At 37.0% G+C, this 15,550-nt stretch overlaps 1 protein-coding gene across 39 annotated transcripts in view; it reads left to right on the forward strand.

Moving 5' to 3' along the window:
* Nucleotides 1–6,209, forward strand: part of tcf7l2 (transcription factor 7 like 2) — a 103,477-nt gene extending 97,268 nt beyond the window's left edge. For 23 of the 39 annotated variants that reach the window (XM_038272747.1, XM_038272748.1, XM_038272757.1 and 20 more), the window contains one exon: nt 3,807–6,209. In XM_038272747.1, the coding sequence (XP_038128675.1) occupies nt 3,807–4,263 (457 nt within the window). In that variant the 3' untranslated portion in view covers nt 4,264–6,209. Of the gene's footprint in view, nt 1–257; nt 320–3,806 lie in introns of those variants that run through there. The other 16 variants (XM_038272772.1, XM_038272780.1, XM_038272784.1 and 13 more) reach the window with 7 other exon arrangements.
* Nucleotides 6,210–15,550: the final 9,341 nt, after the last annotated feature.

A 15,550-nucleotide genomic window follows, 5' to 3' on the forward strand; every position in this document is an offset into this window, starting at 1 on the left:
AGCATCTTTTTTTTTTGCATCATTTGCAGAAATTCTAAATTATTGTTGAAATTCATTTTCTGCCCAAACATTTGATAGCACCCTCCCTTCTTAACTGTCATGTATGTTCTAATTGGCAATGTAATGCTTACAAATTTAGCCCTGCTTTTCTCTGAGGGCCTGTTCAGTGACACTCTTTTCTGTGCCCTCTTCCTCCTTATCCTCCTCCTTCTCCACCTCTTCTTCCTCCAAACTCCTCTTCAATAACCCTTACTTAGTCCCTACCTGTTGTCTTTCTGTTCTGACACAAGCAGTCTTTGAATTGGGGATATTTTCATGGTAGGTATTTGTTTCTGCTAAGTAACAACCCTTCTCTGTGTTTCCCTGCTTGCCCCACAGTCATCGCAGTGTCTCATTTTCCTTGTTTTCAACATTCGAACGGATGGGCTCCAGATCAAATTCAGTATAGTTTCCTCGGTTTTCCTCCAGTCTAGGCAGGGGTTGGTTGGGTAATGACATCAGGATGTGCTTTGGGTTTTAATTGTTGTTAAAAACACTTTATATTAGGGCGTAAAGTGATCAGAGCTCAGGGTTACCCCAACCAGCACCTGTTGCTGTGCACGTCTGGTCAGCTGGCTTAAGTCCTGCTCCTAGATCTTTCCAATGGCATAAAAGAGACGCAAATTCTGTTCTGATGAGGCCTTATCTTGAGTCTAAAATCCCGGCTGGACAAACAGCTCCTGATGTTGCCTAGTTAGGGCCTCTATAACAATGGTGGGTCATGTATCTATGGAGAAAGCACCTAAGATCAAGGAAAACATCTGGATTAATTCAGAGATCTTTCCTTAAAAGTTTGTTTTTTAAAACCACTAAAATTCCCAACATGTCTCACCCATGAAAGGGAAAAACTGAAAGCAGGAAACGAGGAAATTAAGACTTTACTAAAGCTTAAAACGGATAAATTAACGTAAGGTTATTCCAGTAATGCGTTGTTTATTCTTTGCTCATCTTTACCCAGTTTATTGAAAAATATGTCCTTTAAAGTCCTATAATCAGACAGTAGAAAATGTTATAACTGCAGTGACTTTAGATTGACGCTAAGAATTGTACAATTGTTCCCCTCCCCTACTTATTGCTGCCCACTGCCACTTAAGCCGGGCGTACTCTGTGATATTTTCAATCATTGCGCGCAGCTACAGCTCAAACTGTACGACGACACTGCCGGGTTTAAAAGTTCTCAGCTCACGATGTTTGTTCTCACACCGTGCGACCCGACGCTCTGATGCGACCTTATGACGGATGACCGAGTTTCAAACATGTTTGATTTTCTCCTGAACTTCCGATTCCTGATTGGGAGGTGGTCCTGAGAGGCTAATCGCCCCTAGTTACCCCTTGTATACAACATGAAGCACAACGCGCAATGAGGCTGAAACTGATCGTAAAATTCTCGCACAACTGGAGAATCGGCCCGAAAAGAGCAAAAAAATTTTTTTGCGATGTATGCCCGGCTTTAACGAGTTAAAGGAGAGTTTCTACGTTTTGCAAAAAAAGGTAAATTAGAATTTTTGGCCATAAGGTGTAGATAGCAAGCTAAAAGAGAGACCGACCAGCCAATGAACCAGCCAGTAAGCTTAGGTATCCTTGTTTTACCGTATAAACTGCGACAAGTTTTTATTTTTCATAAAGAGCGATTAGAATCATTACCAAATTTTGCGTTTTTTTTGTTTCGTTTCTTCCCCAAAATCCATGGAGATAAATCCCAATTTAGTTATAAAGTAGTTTTGTATGTAGATGTATAGATTCCACCTTTTTGTTTTATAATTTTTCACATTATGAGCTCTGACAAAGACGATCTTAAGTAAGTTTAGAGATAGATTTATTTACCTGCCTTTCTAGCATCACACTCTCCCAGCTCAGTCCTCTCCCCCGGGTGTTTTTAATTCCCATTAATCTGATTCACTCTTGAGTTAACACATTAGATTATTTCTTAAAGAGGAGATTAAAAAAAAAGAAGCGATATTAAGAAATTGAAAAAGTACTCTGATCCGACCAGAGAGCTTAAAAGTTCTCTCTGGGCTCCATTTCCTAAAAGATGCCTCTGGTATAATTTCCCTGGAGACTAGAGAATCAATACCAAACACAGACACATACTATAAATCGATATGTCTGTTAAAAAATGGATATTAGCTCATTTGTTGCGCTTTGACAGACAGCCTTTTTATGGCGGTCAATGTTCTGCAGCATCCAGAGCGGCTGCATTGGTGCGGACCGCTCCTTAAAGCCCATCCTCATCGTTCACTTGCATGCCCGTCCTTCACTCAGCATGTGGTCAAGGATCCGTCAGTCTCTGTGTGTAATCTTTTATTTTTTTTCCCTCCTCAGTGTTTGCTCTCTGTATTCATGAATTTTTTTCTCCCCAGAATTACCAGAGATGATTTAAACTTACAAAAGCCTGAATTTTAAAACACAGCAGTCTGTTTTTACCCTCTGCGTCGGTGCAGATCGCTTTACCGCCCCATAGCTTCTGGGTTAGAGGCCAAGGGAAGGGGGTCACCGTAAGGGTCAGCTTAAAGATGAGATGGGCTGTTTTAGACATTGCTTTCCACGGAGTGATGCTGCCGTGGCTTCAAGACCCGGCATGCAAAGAGGGGAGGCTTCCGACCTGAGGCAGGGATGGAACCACCATGCCTTGACCCCTAAACTCATGCTTGTATCTGAAGGCCAGATGTACAGCTGGGTGGATTGTGTTGACTCCTTTTCATTTCACTACCCACACAGTTTTCTTTCCTCCATATATGGAGCTTAGATTGTTTTAAAAAGTGTAAGAATGAGACGGATCCATAGCTGTCTGAGTGAGGAGAGTTTAAAGTCTACTTCCTGGTTTTATAGAGTTCTAGTTCTCACTCTCAGCCCCTAATTAGAGCTGATCAGCGATAGTGGCTATTTAGCATTCAGGTGTGGAAGGTCATCAATAACATTAAACCTGATTCAACATTAAAACATACTCTTCATCTGAAGCTATATGTTTATAAAAACAAAAAACAACTAGACTTTGTATTGGTTAAACATCTCTTACCTCATAGATTCAATAATAATGATGGCTTGATTAAAAAAACTGCTTTAAACCTGAAAAATAGTGATAATTTTCATAGTTTAAGTGCAAAATTATTTATACACTTTGGTTTAAAATGATTTTTATTCAAACAAGGCATCTATCAGAAGGATGGGAATCTAAAGGGAGCGATAGTGTTAAATTTTCTGCTTTTATTTATACTTTTTGAATATAACTTGAGTTTTTTTTATCTTCATTTAGCACCAGGATTAGCAACAAGTTTCAGCTTCTTTGATGAGTTATATTTAGCTCAGGTACATTTAACTAAAGAGTTCAGCAGCTATAAAATGTTACTATTACCCCTGAAAACAGCAAAAAACATTCAACAAATTAAAATATTTTATTTGAACCCTGTTTACGTCAGGCTGCTGTAGTAAGAGGAAGGGAATCGGCGTTCATGTGAAATTCAGGGAGCAAACCGGAACATCTTTCATCTTCATTCAGTTTCCAGTTTGTGTTTTTCACTTTCCTCTTGCTTCCTGCTTTCCTTTACTGTCTTTTTATGTTTCGATGGTTCAGCATTTATACCATGTTACTTAGCTTAGGCTTTACGAAGCCACTTAAATACACACCGAGTATTTATCCCATTTTCTCCAGACGAGGTTTGGTTGATTCGAATCAAACGGCGGTGTATTTAAGTCTGCTTCGGTACTGGAGGACCACCGAGTCCAAAGATGCTGAAAATTTTTCTTTTTTCTCCCACCTTGTCCCTCAGGAGAAAAAAAAAGTGCATTCGCTACATCCAAGGTGAAGGCAGCTGTGCCAGTCCTCCCTCTACGGACGGAAGCTTAATAGACTCCCCCCCATCCTCCCCCTCCTCCGTGGTTCCCTCCCCCTCCCCGAAAGAGTCCAAACCTCAGACTGAACAAATGCAACCTCTCTCACTGACTATGAAACCGGCCCACCAGCCACTCCACCACCCGCACCTCCTGGCTGGGCCTCCACCTCCATCTTTGGTTCAGCTGGAAAACTCTGCCGGCAGCAAAACGCTCGGCGGCTCCTCCTCCCACAACGGAACTCTGGAGCACAGTGACGTCTCGTCCTCTCGGCAGCCAGGCTCCTCCGCGGCGTCCGCCATGACCCGGCCGTCGGCATCGCTGTGTCATTCCCACTCGCTCCTTCCCTCCTCAGCCCCTCAGCCTCTGTCGCTAGTGACCAAGTCTATAGAATAATCTACCTTCTTCTTCTTCTCACACACACTTTCTCTTTGCTCTGTTTTCCTTTTAGTCAATCTTGTTTCTTTGCCGCGAGGCTTTGAAATTTTTAATTTTTTAGTTTTTATTAAAGTTCATTGGTCAATATTTGACCCGTCATTATCAAACAAAAATCTAATTATTATAAAAAAAGTGATACAATGAGCTGTAGTATGGCTTTGTGAATCTGCCAAATTTTTTTTATGAATTTGTTGTTTTTCTTTGTGGGTTTTTTTGTAGCGTTTAAACAGTGCAAACAGGAAGAAAACGGATCTAATTAAATTTCAAAATGTTTAAAAGACGGTTATAAAATATGTAGGTAAGTTTATCGGACGAGCCCTTATTTTTTTTCCTGAAAGAGTTGGTTCTTCTTCTTTATTTGTATTAAATACGAGCCTGCGAACCAATCATTCATCTGTTCGAACTCTCGGAGGGGGGGGGGGGGGCACAGGGACTAGCGGCGACACCTCTCTGGGGATCAAATCTAAGTGTGATGTTACTTGTTGTTTTAATGTACAGAATATCGGGGAAGGGGGGGTGATTACTGTGTTAAATATGCATTCTTCCACTGCGTTGTCTCTTGTTTTTTTGTTTTTTTTCTTTGTCGTTTACCTTTTGGGGGCGGAGTCAGGCGAGTTCGGCCGGGCTCGGCGAGGGTGGGGAGTGGGTGGGAGGGTCGAGGATTATAAAGTTGAAAAATGTCACAACGCTAGGACCAGTAGTATTTATTGCTTTAGAGATTGCTTGTTGTATCTTGTACATGTCTCTTTTTGACCCTTTTTTTTTGTTTTGTTTTGTTTGTTTCTTGATACATTGTACAAATGATTTTTTTCTTAAGCTAAACTATATGAATGATCCATTTTTACAAGGAGGATTTAAAATAAGAAAAGAAAAAAAAAAAAAAAAAAGCTTTTGTTATAAATGTTTTTTTTTTTGTTTTTTTTCCTCCCCTCGCTAAAAGCACCCAGATTTCACCCGGTTGTTCTTTGTAGATTTCATAAACAAGAAGTATGCACAACTTCATCTCCAGAACCGCGTCTATATAAGCCATTTTACATACTAAGGAAGAAGAGAAAACTTGAAACCAGGCAGTGGGTAGCGCGTCTCCAGTGGGAAAAAAAAAAAAGTGTTTTAAAGCCCTTCTTTTCTATTGCACAGTCGCATCTCTCAGACTGTAGATTTGTGTACAGATTTTTTCCGTGCCAAATTTTTTGCGATAATTTGCCCCCCATCCCCGAATCCCCCATCTCTCCCCCCGGTTTTAAAAAGGAAAGTAAAAAGAAAAAAAACACGCTGTAGGATTTTTTTTCTTTCTTTTGTTTCGTTGTTGTTCGTTTTTATTTTCATTTTGATACCATTCTTTGCTGTGACGTTACATAGATTGCTATGTATGTAGTATAAATGTTGCTATAACAAATGTGTTTGGTAGCAAATTGTCAAATATTAAAATTTAAACTTAATAAAAGACGGACATCATACTGTATAAACCTACGAGGGCCAAAATGTATATTAGGAGGTTCATAAAAAAACTATTAAATACAAAAAAATACACAAACTGCCACTTTTAAGTACACTACTACATATAGGTAGATAGAAAAAATAGGCATGTTGATGTTGCAAGAGGCTGTAAAAAAGCTACAAGAGAATCATCCACTCGGTGCCATTGTAGTTGACATGACGCGACTGTAATCTGTCGATTTCTTCTCTGGTTTATTAAGATGCTAATGATAAATAGTTTGAATGTTTCCTTAACGGCTGTGATGTTCCTGTTCTATTTTATGCTCTTATCTTTTTGTTTGTTTGGTTTTTTTTTTCCTGTTATTTTAAATGGTTCTAAAACCATGTTTTTTGTAATGAATAAATGTTTATGCTGTACAGTCTCTGTAGCATGCAGTTCTGTATTAATAAAAGCAACTTAGTATGTGCACATATGTCCTTTTCTTCTTATTCAAGCCGTCCATCATTTACGAACCCAGGACTGCAGGAGCTTTGCGTAGCTGGTGTCTATTCTGTGTGGGAATGCCTGAACTTTGATGGGGTACCTGTCTTTTACAGGCCAATGCAGAACCGCAGAAAAAAAAAGCACAAAGTCAACCTAAGATATAATATTGGAATGATATTAAGCCTTAGGTTTTATTATATTATTATAACCTAAGTAATGATATTATTCCTTATATTGTATGATTTTTATGTGGTGTTTTTGGATGACACTGGTATCTAGAATTAAGTAAAGATTTCTTAAGTGTATTTACCCTTAATCTGAGTAAGAAAATGAGGTAGTTTGCCAATGGAATGAGTATTTTTATTCTTAAAATAAGATATTTAGATAAAATTCTCTTGAAATAAGACAATGCAATTGTGTTTTTTTATTTTAAATGCAAATTATCTTGTTCCATTGGCAAAAGGTCTCTTTTACCTTCTCAATACAAGAGCAAATGCACTTATTTTAAGAAAAAATGATTATCTAGATTTCGATTTTTTTTTTCCAGTGTAGAAAGAACCCACATATTCATCAAGAGAATGTTTGAGCTACAGGCAGAAATACTTTCATGCTGCATGCAGCCTGCAGCGCTGCCATCTATGCAACCATGTAGCCTATCTCCATTCCAGGTTTGAAAATGGATAAAAAGGATTCAGTTATCAACTTTCAAACTGTTGATCGTTAAATATGCAAAGCAAAACACAATAAATATATGACATTTTGAATCCTGTGGGCTTCTTAAGTTCAGAGTTTGCACATCGGCTTCATTCCTGATGGCACACACTGCTGACAAATGTTTGATAACTTTCAGGTAGTCTATTATGTCTTTATAAAGTACTTTGCTCCTTTGCAGAATTGTTTGGGTTTAGCCAAAATTTCAAAGTGTAAATGGCCTATCTAAAATAAAGCTACAGCATCTTATTGGGGTTTAAATCTATCCCTTTATTAGGCCTTATTGCCTTTCATTTTAGTCTTTTAGATGTTTGCCTTGATGGTCTGCTGAGTATCATAATTTAGTGTAACATCAGGTCATCCAGATCCTGGAGCAGCAGATTACCCCATCATTCTTAACTCCATTATTTGACCATAAGCATCATTTTTCTTTTCCTTAAATTCTGTGGTGGTTTTACACTGGGTCTAACTGGGCGGACACTTCCTTGAAAAATTATTTCCCAAGAAATGTTTAAGGGGCAACAGGACCACTTGAGATTGTCGTTTACATTGCTTGATTCAGGAACAGTAATTGTGGAAGGCCAGACACTCCAACTTCTAATGATTATATGTGTTGAATTCATAGTTTTACTGGATTGTCTGAAATAGTTACTCATTCTTTCATCCTTTTTTTTCTCTTTTTTTTTTATCCTTTTTTCTAATTGAAGTGGTCAGACTGTAATTTTGGTTTCTGGTCACCAAAAGATGACTGCTGTTAGAAACGCGGTCATCAGTGGACAAACTCTTAAACGTTTGTCCACCAATGAAGGGGCGACAGTGGCGTTGGGTGCAGGAGTTTGTCGGTTCAAGCCCTGGCTCCGGCTTTCAGTGTCGTTGTGTGAATCATCAGTGTGAGTGTGTGTGAATGGGTGAAAGGTAAAGTCTCCTGACTTGAAAAAGCGCTATGAGTACAGGCCATTTACCACTTAATGGAAATTAAGTGTTCTTTCTCATTTTGATAAAAAAAAAAAAATAATAATTTTCTTGTAATGCCAATGTATTTTGCCTTACCTTTAATTTAAAATTAAAGAGAAGCACATCTATCTTATGGCTTTTGCTCAAAGTGACTGGATTCATTGAAATTATACATTTATCTTAATATAACAGGCATTTTTCTATCCATTATTATGACAGAATCTAATATACTGAACCAGGTCTTTCTTTAAATTAGGCAAACAAGCACTTTTTCAAGTTTTGCATCCTTTAAAATATCTATCTGCAGATAAGTGTTGAAAGTGTACATACCTTACCGTTAAAGAAAATCATAATTTCAGACTAGTAATTAAAATAATAAAGAACTGAAAAAAATAAATAAAAAATACAACATCCATCCATTTTCCGTCATGCTTTTCCCTATCTTCATATCTCCAGCTATCTACAGGCAAGAGGCGGGGTACACCCTGAAAAGGTCGCCAGTCTATCGCAGGGCAACACGGAGACAAACAGGACAAACAACCTTTTACTCACACTTAAGGAGAGTTTAGAGAAGCCAATTAACCTAACAGTCATGTTTTTGGACTGTGGGAGGAAGCCGGAGTCCCCGGAAAGAACCCATGCATGCTCGGGGAGAACATGCAAACTCCATGCAGAGAGACCCCGGGCAGGAACTCGAACCCAAAACCTTCTTGCTTTTTGCTAGGCTAATTAAAGTACCTTGCTCACGAACAGTTGGCCAACATACCTGTCAACAGGAGCAGAAGTCTCAATATTATAGAAAACAACTGATTTCAGAGATTGCTTCAAAGTGTTGCTCCACAAAATAACATTTTATTATACTATTATTATCCTTTTTCTCAATTTCAATGTAATTTACTGGCAGCTGATTTTTTTCTGTCTTTAATAGAAGGGTATATTAACCTTCAAGCACAACTGTACCTGTCTGGGGTTTTTTTTTCTACGTAACAAAATGTTTGGCTGACAGATTTCAAGCTGAATCATCATTTTTGTCAGCAGCTGATTTCGAAATGTTTTATCATCCCTGGAATATGGTTTTTGTTCAAATAAAAATGGATCCACAAAAGGTCACAGATCATACCATTTGGCAGGAATTTATAAACATTTATATATTTTTAGATACAGCTTACTTTTTAACCTAATTAGTTATAGTTATGTTTTGATAAAGGAAAAACAAACACCTTAGTTTGTATTTAATTTTGGCCAATAAACATAACAACCCTGCACACCATTATATTGTTAATCTCATATATCATATCATTTCATTATTGTTGTTGCTTTAGCCTAAGTAAAAAAAAAACAAATTGCAAGCATTGATCTTGATTAACCTTGAAGCATTGATTGAAGTTTGAAATTTTTTTCAAGGACACTAAAAAAACGACACACAAAAAGAAACTATATTTTCTTCTCTCACCTAGAACCCCTCAGTCGGTTCTTCTCAGAAAAGAAAATTAAGACAATCTGTGAAATAAATTACCCAAAATGCTGCGCAAACAACTTTTTATTCTTTTTTTCACATTCATAAGGTGCTTTTTGAATTTTTCACTTCGTTAATCTGCTCCAGTGGATCTAAAGATCTAAATCGCATGTTCTTTTTTTTTTACGTTAAATTGTGCTCAAAATTTGCACCACATTTGGATGCAAACACGGCTAATATCCTCTATTATTTCTCTGGTACCCCTGTACTTACCTGCAAAATGAAACAGTTGTAGAGAACAGAAATATTTTAATCTTGTATTAAAACTTTCATCAGTCTCACATCGTTAATTTTTAGCTGTAAGCTAAAATAGTAAAATATTGCACTTTGTGCGTAATGAATCAACATGAGTTTCCTGTTGTCTGTAGGATGAACATAAATCCTATTTTCTGTGATATTTATTTTTCAGTAGATGAAAATGTATGTGCATACTTTACAGAACATTAAGAAGTCCTATTATTGGTTGGATAATCAGCTTTGCTGGCATAAAAGTTTTTAAAAAGACACGACAAAAACATTTTCTTAAGTTCCACGAAAGGCAGGTCAGAGACAGCTGGGAGTTTATCCAACAAGATTCTAGTTCAGTGGTAAAACTTTGGAGGGGATGCTGTCCTTTCTACAGGAAGAACATGAAGGCAGCATGTGTGATGAAAAAAAGAACAAGGCCAAGAATGGAATGCTGCAGAACCAACCAGCACAGGGGAGAAACCTTTGCTCATAAAGTATGACTTCAACAAAAAGAATGTGTTGGATAAATGTACACTGTACCTGGTGACAGCTCAGCACTAGTGCAGTGAGTTTCTCAGCACCATTACTGCAAACTCTCTAGATCGGAATGTTATTACAGCTTAAATAAAAGCTAGATGAATTACAACAAATAACAAACTTATTCAAAATATTCATTGGATTTTAATAAATAACAATTTGCACCCTGATGAGCTTTGTTTGTTGAATTTAGGGCACCTTTTGAAAATAACAACCTTTAAACAGATAGTGAGCATATTTTTATTCTTTTTTTAATTTTTTTTTATCAAATTTGACTGTAAGTTATTAGTGAAGTTATAGTTAAGGCATCCACCACCAGAATATCCATATATATATTGTAACAACAGATAAATGATAACAAAAGCAAATGTTATATTATCCTATTAAAACATTTGACCATACGTCAACCTGAACAAACGTTTCCCAATTTAAAAGATGCTAGTGCCTTTCTTATGGGAAGAGATGGCCATTAAGAATCTGAGCAAGAGCTAAAAAGCATGTAAAGATGGTTAATTTGGACTAAGTTGATGTTTTTGACAATAAAAAAAGGCAAAAATGTCCTCATACCTTCAGCTATAATTAAAATTAATTTAACTGCTTCTCACTCTTTTTAGATTTTTTTTTTTTAGGTGTCTTACAATCATGGTATTTAGATTTAGAAAACTTTTGTTGTCATTTTGTATGCACTGGTGTATACAAAACAAAATTTGATTTTGTACAGCTATCAGCCAGTGAATGAGCAGAAGCTTAGCAGTGATCCAATACAACAGTGTGATCAAAACAGTGTGGGAGAATATCTTGTTACATCGGCTCTCTAATAAATCTCCCAGTATTTTTGGATGGGAGAAGCTTGTTTTGGAACATATCCCTCTTGACTTCCTAACGTGCCTCGTCCACTCTAAGACTGATATTTTTGAACGCATATGGAAGCCCTTTTTGGATTATGCTGAAGGACACGTGTCTACTATTCTGTCACGGGCATTCATAAATGTTTAGATGTGGACTATATCATGACGGTAGTATGCACGCCCCCTTTTTTATTTTTATCTTTTTTTTTGTCTCTTTTGGACTGCACTGCTGAGCTTTTGTTCTGTTCTTTGTTATGTTTTGTTGTTATGAAACAAAAAAAATAATATATCTATAAAAAACAGTGTGGGAGAAAAAAAAAACATGGTGCAAAAAAGCATTAATATGGAAGTTCAGAGCATTTCTAGACAAATATATAAGCTGCAAATATGCAGTATTTTGTGGTGTTATCAGTGTGATGCAGAGTCTGTGACTTCATTCAGAGTTTTTTACAGAGGTGTCAAGTAATGAAGTACAAATACATTGTTACTGTACTCAAGTAAACATTTTAAGTATCTATACTTTACTCCTTACTTATTTTTCTTCCTACTTCTGACTTCTACTCTACATTTTCACACAAGTATCTGTACTTTCTATTCCTTACAGTTTTAAAACAAACGTTACTCGTTAGTCTTGGCTTTGGTTTTATGTTTATAGATATTTATTTCACGTCATCCAATGAAGATCATTGGCGCCATTGGATGAGTCATATAACGCAAACACTCATTGGTTAGCTAAGGCAAATCCTCACAAGGAAGCAGGTGTTTTTCAAATTGCAAACGTGAATTGTCTATGCTGTGCTACAATGTTGGATTCAGAAAAAGATGTTGAAATGTCTGAAAGGTCGGACACAGGCGAGAGCGTATTGGGAGATGGAGACCAGCAAGACCTCCCTCATCCTTGGCCCTATCTCAAAGAATTTTTTAGAAATAGTCGAACAATGTAGCTTTCGATTCATATAGTGGTATCTGGCTGTTTTTATTTTAAGGTTACTTTATACTTTTATACTTTAAGTAGTTTTTGGAGCACATACTTTTTCACTTTGACTTGAGTAAAGAGGTCAAGTTGATACTTCATCTTTTACCAGAGTGTTTTTTTATCTGCAGTATCTATACTTCTACTTAAGTAACGTGTGTACTTTTGACCCCACAGTTTTTTTTAACAGTTCAGCAGTCTAATGGCAGTGGGGAAGAAGCTGTTGCAGAATCTGCTACATTAAATGCTGCGAAGCCTCTTCCCAGAAGACAGCAGGGAGAACCGTCCATGGTGGGGGGTCATTGATTATGTTACGGGCGCGGGACACGCAGCGCGTGTTTTTTTATGGAGGGGCGAGGAGCCCCGATGATCCTCTCTGATGCTGTCACCACCATTCTCACCTTCTTCCAGTCTGCGGGGCTGCAGCCTCCAAACCACACAATGAGACAGCTGGTCAGAACGCTCTCTATGGTGCTTCTCAAGAAGGTGGTGAGGATGGGTGGGGGCAGGTTGGCTCTCCTCATCCTCTGCAGTGAGTAAAATCGCTTCTGTGCCCTTTTGACCAGTGAGGTGGTGTTTACTGTCTAGCTGAAGGTGTCTGTGATGTGCACCCCCAGCAATTCAGTGCTGCTGACCACCTCCACAGCTGAGCTGTTGATTAAAAGTGGAGTGTGGTTAGGCCGGTTCTTCCCGAAGACTTCATTTTAGTGTATCACATCAAATACCAATGGGATATATACAGTTTTGTGGTTGTAATTTGACAAAATAAAAGTACATATCATTACAAAATAATACACAATATATTTTTCCCAAAGCCATGACTTATCGAGAAAAGAAAACCTTGAAAGAGTTTGCAAAATTTACATTTGAAATACTACATGTATTATTGAAGAAGAAAAAGACAACCATGGATATATAAGGATGTACTGTGTAGGGCAGTTACATTACATCTACAGAAAGGAAGGCTTTGTGTACCTGAGAAGGAAACGACATGTTTTGTTTTCAGCCTAGCATGGAGCATCAATGTGGAAGGCCATGGCTTCGGGCAAAAATACAAATAAAAAAAACACAGCAAAACATTAAACGCATCCCTTGGTTTACACAAAACAAGATCTTGTTTTGGGTGTCATTTAAAAACTGAAACATAAACCCCTGACCCCGAATACAGAGATAGAAGAAAGGCTGAAAAACAGGCTGAAACATAAGGCACAAACTGCCTCCTTGTCGAGGAACAAAGTGGAACATATTCATAGGGCTTAACTGATAGATTTACCTTGTCTATAATGAAACCCTTCTAAATAGGGTTTAGAATAACTAATTTTAAGATTCAAAGATACAGAACTGCAAGGAAAAGATTTTGTATAACAAATAGTGGAGTGAGGCTATGGAACAGACTGAGCATGGATTTGAAGCAATGTCCAAACATCAACCAGTTTAAAAACAAATATAAACAAATGATTTTTATAAGATACAGGGAGGAGGGGACTTGAGGGGGAATAGAACTTGCTCTGCCACTATGAATTAAAATCGATAAGAAGTCAAGAGAGATGAAATAATAAAAAATTAAAAAAAAGTGTGAGAGAAAAGGGTTTTTGGTTTATGGATATGTATGGATATATGTGTACGTATATGTAGATAGAGATATGTGTATACTGTCTATAGTAATTGGGGTGTGTATGTATATGCATGTATGTGTGTATGTGTTTGAGATACGGGTGTATGTGTAAGTATGCATGTGTGTATATATATGTCTAGGTATCTGTGAGTATGTGTATGTATATATATATATATATGTATATATGTATGGGTGAGTGTGTGTGTATATATGGATATGTATGTATGCTTAAACATAGGTAGATGTTAATATAGAACAGGGGTAGGATTTAATAAGTTTTATTACTTCTTCCTACTCCTTTTCGAACATGATGGGATGTACATATTTTTTTTTTCTTTTTCTTCTTTTTTGTTTGTTTTGTTTTGTATGACTTTAATAATTTACTTATATTTGCTTTTTATTAAGTGTTCGAAATAAATGATCAAATAAAAAAATAAATAAAAAAAAAAAAAAGAATAAAGTGGAAAAAAAGCACATGTCTCAAAAGGTGCTTTTTAGTGTTGAGCTGCAACTATCTGTAAGAAAAAAAAAAAAACTCATGGAGCTCTTGATGGATAAAAATTTTAAAAAGGCCTGAATTGGATGGTTAGTTCAAAAGGACATGCTGAAACCAATTCCAGTGCAACGCAACCCTGCTGTGACCCTCATCAGGGAAGAGAAAACCGTCTTTCATTCCCCATGCACTTTAATATGCCACTCTCTCAGAAAGCCTGAATTGAACACAGCTATCGAAATTAATGGCTCTAACAGCACTTGAGTAATTGTTTGGGAATGGCTCCGCAGAGTCAGTGGCCTCTAAGCTGTTCTTGAACTCATTTCTCTTAGGATGAACTCTCATGTAAAGATTTTTTCTGCATTGTACTGAACGAATACATAAGAAGTAAATAAGCCTCAGTTCAAGTTTGATCTCAGCTTCACAATTGAGAAATTATGTTTCATGTTCTAAGTGAGAACACATTCTTCATTTGCTCAGGATTTAAATGCCTAAGTAAAGTATTAAAGTACCATCACTTTCCACTTCAGTACAACTTGCTAGGATCCACTTTGACTTTCAGCGCTGCCCTAAACCCCTGATGCACCTTTAAAATGTATTTACACTTAAAAACAGTCATTGTGACAAAACTGGCTAAAGAATTGACATTTCAGTATATTTTTGTATCTAATGATCCAACCTGATCAGCTGCTTAAATCCTAAATATAAATTTAAAGCTGTTTTTTTCTTAAATCATTATCTGCATTTATAATTGGGACACGTGGAAAGAAAAACCCACAATGGTCACAGAAATAAATTGAATCTGACCAAAAATAATGATAAACAAAAATTATATGAAATGCACAAATAAAAGTCAGACTTTGCTTTTCAACCCTTTTTCAACAGAATGATTTAAAAAAATAAACTCCTGAAACTGCACTGAAGAGAAAATGATGGCACGCCTACAAAAGCTTGAAAATAATTTGACCAAAGGCACATGTTTAAATCTAGGTCTTTCCATTAATTAGCATGGCAGGTGTGTACAATCTTGAAATCAATCAGTGGGATGATATAAACGGCTGCAGGTCGTCATTATGCTGTGTGGTGTCATGGTGTGTACCACACTCAACATGGATGAGAAGAGGAAGAAAAGGACAGAGTTATCCCAGGATCTGAAAGACAATTATAGACATTCCAAAATAGTAAAAAATAAAAAAAAAATAAAAACCCACTTCACTGGACTTTGTTTTCCACGTTTTAAGACGCTTAGCTTCCCATCCAGGAAGCTTTTCAATTAACAATGTCTGGTGTAGAAGTCTCATCGGGAGTTGGAGGAACAGTTTGAGGGCAATGATTGGCTCAAAATGTGGTGCAACAAAATATAAAAATATGAAATTAATTTGAGGGTACAATATTTTTTGTCCAGGCTTGTTTCATAAGTTTATTTTTTAAATCATGCCGATGAGGCAT

This window comes from Cyprinodon tularosa, unplaced genomic scaffold (genome assembly GCF_016077235.1).
Source record: "Cyprinodon tularosa strain WSP-4 unplaced genomic scaffold, ASM1607723v1 ctg84, whole genome shotgun sequence".
Lineage (NCBI taxonomy): Eukaryota > Metazoa > Chordata > Actinopteri > Cyprinodontiformes > Cyprinodontidae > Cyprinodon > Cyprinodon tularosa.